At 45.7% G+C, this 7,882-nt stretch overlaps 1 protein-coding gene across 1 annotated transcript in view; it reads right to left on the bottom strand.

The window, feature by feature from the left end:
* Positions 1-493: 493 nt before the first annotated feature.
* The window catches only part of LOC144769666 (uncharacterized), a 343,935-nt gene continuing 336,546 nt past the window's right edge, over positions 494-7,882 (bottom strand). The window contains exons 22-23 of the mRNA XM_078653841.1: positions 3,748-4,173; positions 494-1,025 (exon numbers count right to left, since the gene is read on the bottom strand). Of these exons, the coding sequence (XP_078509967.1) occupies positions 564-1,025; positions 3,748-4,173 (888 nt within the window). The 3' untranslated portion in view covers positions 494-563. The remainder of the gene's footprint in view (positions 1,026-3,747; positions 4,174-7,882) is intronic.

Below are 7,882 nucleotides of genomic sequence, written 5' to 3'. Positions count from 1 at the left end.
TAAAAGTCTCTGCATAGCCCATAAGTCCATCTATGGGCAAGCTCCCACTTATATTAAAGAAAGGTTGGAGATTTACCGGCCAGGAAGAAGTCTAAGGTCCTCCGAGGCACAATTGCTCGTGTGTCCTCGCTTTAAACTGGCCACAAAAGGCGGAAGATCTTTTTCGGTCTTGCTGCCTAGGATCTGGAATAAACTGCCTGAGGCTCTTCGTAAAGATGGAAACCGGCTCCACTTTAGGAAAGCCCTAAAGACTATTTTATTTAGAGCAGCCCTGGGTCCAGTATAGTTTTTTACCCGTTCCCCTGTCGTTGTTTAGGCTGTTATGTTTTGCGGTCAAAAGCGCCCTGAGACCTGCCGGTGATTTGGCGCTATATAAACTGACATTAACAATAACAATAACAATGTTTTTTTTAAATCATACAAATATGGTTTGTGCTCCTGAAATGTGTATTTGGTTTAAAAAAATATATTTATTGGTAATTTCTTCTACTGATTGTGCATTAGAACATTGATCACTGGAGTGATGGTACAATATGAGAAAACAGAAAATAGGTCTGAAAAAGTCAGTGCTCTGCGGAAGAAAATGAACAAGAAGTTACCTTTGGTTCTGCCTCAAGCTCTGGTTCTTCTTTTTCTGGTTCATTTTGTGGCTCATCTTCTGCCTTTTCCTTTACTAGCTCTTCTACTGGCTCTAATTTTTCAGGATCTCTTACTTCTGGATCTCCTTTTGGCTCTTCTTCGGGGCCTTCTTCTGGCTCTGCTTCTTTTGTCTCTCCTTCCATTGGTTCTCTTTTTTCTAGCTCTTCTTTAGGATTGTCTTCTTCTTCTTCTGTCTCTCTTTCTTCTGACACTCTTTCTGGTTCTTCTCCTACCTCTCTTCCTTCTGGAGCTCCTTCTGACTCTACCTTGTAATCTGTCTCTTGTGCTTCAGACTCTTGCTCGTGCTCCTCAGCCTCAGCCTCTGACTTCGGCTCTGCTTTTCCAGTCTGTAAATCTGATGCATAGTGATGTACCACTTGTGAATCCTGTAACATAAATCAAATCATCTCAGGATTAATTGTGATGAAGCCAGAGGTCATCGAAACATGTTTGGGTTGCTACCAAAATGTTGCAATTAGATTTGGTCAATCTTTATCCACACTCCCATTCTCGTTGTCACAAATATTGATTTGGTGCCTTCATAAATATATGTTTAGCTTGACAATACTTAAAAATGATATGCTGTGCACCCATCCCTCATTGTGTTCACAAAAATATGGAGGCTCCTTTGGTTATCATTAACAGGATCATTAGACCTTAGGCCCAGGTCAGCAGAGGCTCATTCCTCTGCTCCCCTGGCAGAATACCACCCACCATAGAGAGTCCAACGGGCAGGCGAGGATCTATGTGCCTTCAGTGATGCTGTCATGCAGTGACTCAACTGAAGGCACTGGACTTTGCTGATCAAGTGCTGTGTTTTTTGTGCCTGTTGTCAACCAACACTGCTGCTTGCACCCGGACCTGTGGGCCAAGCACACCGCATTGCTCCATCTCGAACCGCAGCCTTGTGCCTACCGACAACAGCAATTCAGCAATGATGACACCTCTGCCTGCCCCGTGATCTATGAGCACCAATAAGAGCACCCCCCGTCCTCGCACTGCAGCTCTGGTCTCACCGGCACTGCTGGACGGCATCACTGAGCAGCTGCCTGCACATTGACCTGAGGGCACTTCACGCCGCACCGTTCCACTTCGCCACAGCCCTGACACCGCAGATGCTGGCGCCCCTGACTTCAACCTCATGAAGTTCAATCTGCAACGTTTGTGAGTTCAAATGCCCAATGACTCCTGCACTGACCTCCTGGATCGATGCCTGATAACGTAGATGACGACTCCTCTTCGGAGCACATCGCAAGCCCCACGATGCCCTTGATTTCTAATGTACTGTTTGCGAGTGTTCTTGACACCGTGGCTGGCCCGCGACCTTGCAGTCGGCCTGAACTGTTGGATGTGTTTGTTCACGACGATGTCTTAGCCCCGGATGGAGCTATGAAGTTCTTGGAACTGTATTTTAATTTATGTTTGCATCATTCATATTTTGATTATGATATGTTTGATTTTTATCGCTTTGGTCTTGTTTTACACGGTTACATATTGGCTATTTTTCTAAAACTGGTGTGTTGTCATTTTGGAATGTTTTCACTGTATTACTCTGTGTTATGAGCAAATGCTTTACTCATTACCTCTGATAAGCCCGACTGCTTATGCCAAGCTACCAAGGGGAAGAGCAGGGGTTATTTTAGAAGTGTAATCCCCTTACCCTGACTAGAAGTAAGGGTCCCTACTTGAACATGGTACAAACTTGCCTACTCGAGACGCCAATTTTTAACAGCTATGCTGTGTTGTGCAAGGTGGAAGACAAAATGTAGATCCGCATCTACTGAGAGTGTACTGCTGTTGCAGTTATCCCCGGCAAGTCAGATATTTTGAGAAACAAACACATTTCCCCAGTCAATGTCTGTTTCAAAAAGGTGTTACTTTTTGATGCAGATTTTGGTCGGGCTACATTAGTAGATCTGGCCTGTGGGTGTTTGCACTGATCACTCCACTAACATCCACTTGACACAAAGTCGCACAAAGCAGCACAATGTGCTTTTTGCACTGGGAAAAGTGTTTTTTCTTCAGTGCAGAATGGTTTTTACTTTGGAAAGTAATTGCCAAAATATCGCTTTGCGTAACCCAACGTAACATTATGATGCTGCAAAGCACTGGTAAATCTGGGCAGAGGTGGACATCTTTACTGTTTGTGAAAAATTCCTGACCACTTATCCTTCAAAGAACTGTTTAGTTCAGTTGTAATTTCGTTGCTCTTTCAGCTCATACCTCTGAGACCACCTCGGTGGAAAGCCCTGCACTCATGCATCTCTCAAAAAGATAAAGTAATAATCAAAATCAGTGCTAATATGTGTTCACATTTGAATAACACCTTACTACATTGACTATTTAATTAACCCCTTGCATGCGTCAGACTGCTGTGAGTCGTCAGACGCCACAGTAGGCGTGTGTCAGACGGCTCCCGACCATCCTAGCACCCACCCATGGGGGAAGCGCTGGTGCTCCCCATGTACTACTCTTCAAGTTGCCCCTAAGGGGAAGGCGGCATAAGCCTATTTGCTGCCCCCCACTTCCCACTCCATGTCTTTTAATGATGATAGTACACTCCACGGGCCGACACTATTAGATGCAATCAGACGCGCTGGAAGCCATTTGATTCCAGTGTGTCTGGGAGAAAGGTAAGTTTCTGCTCTGGAAGGGAGGGGGCTTTTAAAACAATGAGGCATCGGGCACGATCGTGCAGCAGGAATGCCCACTAGCCACCAGGGATTTTTTTTTTTGATCAATTTCATCTTTACGTGGAGCGGCACATTGGGGAAGGGTCGCTCACCTTTATAGAGGTGAATATCTGCACCCACATGTGTATATACAATTTACATGAACCACACCTTAAAGTTGCTGCAGTTAGTAGAAAATGGGCATCCCTTGTCAAATTAGCAGTTATGCAACATATATTTTCTTTTAACAATCATACAAATATGGTTTGTGCTCCTAAAATGTGTATTTGGTTTAAAAAAATATATTTATTGGTAATTTCTTACTACTGATTGTGCATTAGAACATTGATCACTGGAGTGATTGTATAATATGAGAAAACAGAAAATAGGTCGGAAAAAGTCAGTGCTCTGCGGAAGAAAATGAACAAGACGTTACCTTTGGTTCTCCCTCAAGCTCTGGTTCTTCTTTTTCTGGTTCATTGTGTGGCTCATCTTCTGCCTTTTCCTTTACTAGCTCTTCTCCTGGCTCTAATTTTTCAGGATTTCTTACTTCTGGATCTCCTTTTGGCTCTTTTTCGGGGCCTTCTTCTGGCACTGCTTTTTTTGGCTCTCCTTCCATTGGATCTCTTTTTTCTAGCTCTTCTTTAGGATTGTGTTCTTCTTCTTCTGGCTCTCTTCCTTCTGACACTCTTTCTGGTTCTTCTCCTACCTCTCTTCCTTCTGGAGCTCCTTCTGACTCTACCTTGTAATCTGTCTCTTGTGCTTCAGACTCTTGCTCGTGCTCCTCAGCCTCAGCCTCTGACTTTGGCTCTGCTTTTCCAGTCTGTAAATCTGATGCATAGTGATGTACCACTTGTGAATCCTGTAACATAAATCAAATCATCTCAGGATTAATTGTGATGAAGCCAGTGGTCATCGAAACATCTTTGGGTTGCTACCAAAATGGTGCAATTAGATTTGGTCAATCTATATCCACACTCCCATTCTCGCTGTCACAAATATTGATTTGGTGCCTTCATAAATATATGTTTAGCTTGACAATACTTGAAAATGATATGCTGTGCACCCATCCCTCATTGTGTCGACAAAAATATGGAGGCTTCTTTGGGTATCATTAACAGGATCATTAGACCTTAGACCCATGTCAGCAGAGGCTCATTCCTCTGCTCCCCTGGCAGAAGACCACCCACCATAGAGAGTCCAACGGGCAGGCGAGGATCTATGTGCCTTCAGTGATGCTGTCAAGCAGTGACTCAACTGAAGGCACTGGACTTTGCTGAGCAAGTGCTGTGTTTTTTGTGGCTGTTGTCAACCAACACTGCTGCTTGCACCCGGACCTGTGGGCCAAGCACACCGCATTGCTCCATCTCGAACCGCAGCCTTGGGCCTACCGACAACAGCGATTCAGCAATGATGATGCCTCTGCCTGCCCCGTGATCTATGAGCACCGATAAGAGCACCCCCCGTCCTCGCACTGCAGCTCTGGTCTCACAGGCACTGCTGGACGGCGTCACTGAGCAGCTGCCTGCACATTGACCTGAGGGCACTGCACGCCGCACCGTTCCACTTCGCCACAGCCCTGACACCGCAGATGCTGGCGCCCCTGCCTTCAACCTCATGAAGTTCAATCTGCAACGTTTGTGAGTTCAAAGGCCCAATGACTCCTGCACTGACCTCCTGGATCGATGCCTGATAACCCAGATGACGACTCCTCTTCGGAGTACATCGCAAGGTCCACGATGCCCTTAATTTCTAAGGTACTGTTTGCGAGTGTTCTTAACCGTGGCTGGCCCGCGACCTTGCAGTCGGCCTGAACTGTTGGATGTGTTTGTTCACGACGGTGTCGTAGCCCCGGATGGAGCTATCAAGTTCATGGAACTGAATTTTAATTTATTTTTGCATCATTCATATTTTGATTATGGTATGTTGGATTTTTATCGCTTTGGTCTTGTTTTACACGGTTACATATTGGCTATTTTTCTAAAACTGGTGTGTTGTTATTTTGGAGTGTTTTCACTGTATTACTCTGTGTTATGAGCAAATGCTGTACTCATTACCTCTGATAAGCCTGACTGCTTATGCCAAGCTACCTAGAGGATGAGCAGGGGTTATTTTAGAAGTGTAATCCCCTTACCCTGACTAGAAGGAAGGGTCCCTATTTGAACATGGTACAAACTTACCTACTCGAGACCCCAATTTTTAACAGCTATGCTATGTTGTGCATGGTGGACGACAACATGTAGATCCACATTTACTGAGAGTGTACTGCTGTTGCAGTTATCCCCGGCAAGTCAGATATTTTGAGAAACAAACACATTTCCCCAGTCAATGTCTGTTTCAAAAAGGTGTTACTTTTTGATGCAGATTTTGGTCGGGCTACATTAGTAGATCTGGCCTGTGGGTGTTTGCACTGAGCACTCCACTAACATCCACTTGACACAAAGTCGCACAAAGCAGCACAAAGTGCTTTTTGCAGTGGGAAAAGTGTTTTTTTTTCAGTGCAGAATAGTTTTTACTTTGGAAAGTAATTGCCAAAATATCGCTTTGCATAACCCAACGTAACATTATGACGCTGCAAAGCACTAGTAAATCTGTGCAGAGGTGGACATCTTTACTGTTTGTGAAACATTCCTGACCACTTATCCTTCAAAGAACTGTTTCGTTCAGTTGTAATTTCTTTGCTCTTTCAGCTCATACCTCTGAGACCACCTCGGTGGAAAACCCTGCACTCATTCATCTCTCAAAAAGATAAAGTAATAATCAAAATCAGTGCTAATATGTGTTCACATTTGAATAACACCTTACTACATTGACTATTTAATTAACGTCTTGCATGCGTCAGACTGCTGGGAGTCGTCTGACGCCACAGTGGGCGTGTGTCAGACGGCTCCTGACCATCCTAGCACCTGGTGCTCCGCGTGTGTTGTCCTTCATGTTGCCCCCAAAAGGGAAGGCGGCAGAAGCCTATCTGCTGCCCCCCCACCTCCCACTCCATGTCTTCTAATGACGATAGTACACACCACGGGCCGACACTATTAGATGCAATCAGACGCGCTGGAAGCCATTTGATTCCAGTGTGTCTAGGAGAAAGGTAAGTTTCTCCTCTGGGAGGGAGGGGGCTTTTAAAACAAAGAGGCATCGAGCACGACCGTGCAGCAGGAATGCCCACTAGACACCAGGGATTTAATTTTTTTAAATCAATTTTGTCTTTACCTGGAGCGGCAACGTGGAGAAGGGTCGCTCACCTTCATAGAGGTGAATATTTTGGCAGTTTCTGCCCCTCTTGGGGGCAGATTGGCCATATATTTGTAGGCCCATCTGCCCCATAAATGAGGCCCCTGGTGTCTAGTGACTTCTGCCTCATTTATGAAAAGTAATGCATCATTGCGTGAAAACAGTGATGCGTCACTTTTCATTGCGCCCTCCTTGCGTCAAATTTACAATATGATGCATCATGTCGCAAGGAGTTACAAATACGTCAGTATTTCTGACATATCTTCAGGCGCAAAAAATGACGCATTGCTGAAGTGTGTCACAAAAGTGACGCAACCTCAGCAATGGCCCATCTAACATGGGCAAGTCCCATGTGAAATGTGTCTGCGTCAGTCTTACGCCTGCTGTCAGGCATGCGTAAGATAATAATGCATTTGCGTTCTAGAAGTGACGCAGTGAAATCTCATAGATTTCACTGCGTTATTTCTTCGAGGCTTACTTGTGTCAAAACGCCAACCCTGCATACATTATTCCTGGCACAGGTATAATATGGCGCAGGGGTTTACAAAGTGACGCATCTACCTAGATGCGTCACTTTGTAAATATGACGCAACAGGGCGCATTTTTTACCTTTCTGGTGCGTCACACAAAGTGACGCACCAGCGGGGAAAAAGTGACGCAAGGGCTCATAAATAAGCCCCCAGGGATTTCTCAACTGTGGCAATGTGGGGAGGGGCCCCTTGGGGAAGGGTCGTGCCCCATGGGAGAGCAATCATGTTGGCCGTTTCTGCCCCCAATATGGTCAAATTGGTGTTTTTTTATTTGAAACCCCACTAGGCCACCATGGATTTCCCTATATACTTCTAGACGCTGGGGAGCGGCCCCTTGGCCAAGGGTCGCTCCCCTTTATGGGGGTGAATATTTTGGCTGTTTCTGCCCCCTCGGGGCAAATCAGCCTTACATTTTTAGGCCCATCTGCCCCCAAGAGGGGCATAAACCACTAGTCAACAGGGATTGCTCAACTGCAGCAATGTGGGGAGCGGCCACTTGGGAAATGGTCGCTCCCATTTGGTTATCAATTATGATGGCCGTTTCTACCCCCATTGGGGGCAGATATACCTTATGAGGCCCATCTGCCCTCAAGGGCGGGGGGGGCTGAAGCCACTAGACACCAGGCTATTTTTCACTGCTGTTGGGGAGTGGCTCCTTGTGCAAGGGTTGCTCCCCTTTATTGAGTCATCATTTTGGCCATTTCAGCATCCCTTGGGGGCAGATCTGCCTTATGTTTTAGGTCTATCCTCAGAAATCACTAGACACCAGGGTTTTTATTCAATGTTGTTGTTGGGGAGCAGCCCCAC

The sequence above is a fragment of the Lissotriton helveticus genome, chromosome 7 (assembly GCF_964261635.1).
Source record: "Lissotriton helveticus chromosome 7, aLisHel1.1, whole genome shotgun sequence".
NCBI lineage: Eukaryota > Metazoa > Chordata > Amphibia > Caudata > Salamandridae > Lissotriton > Lissotriton helveticus.
This window is presented reverse-complemented; position numbering and strand designations above follow the sequence as displayed.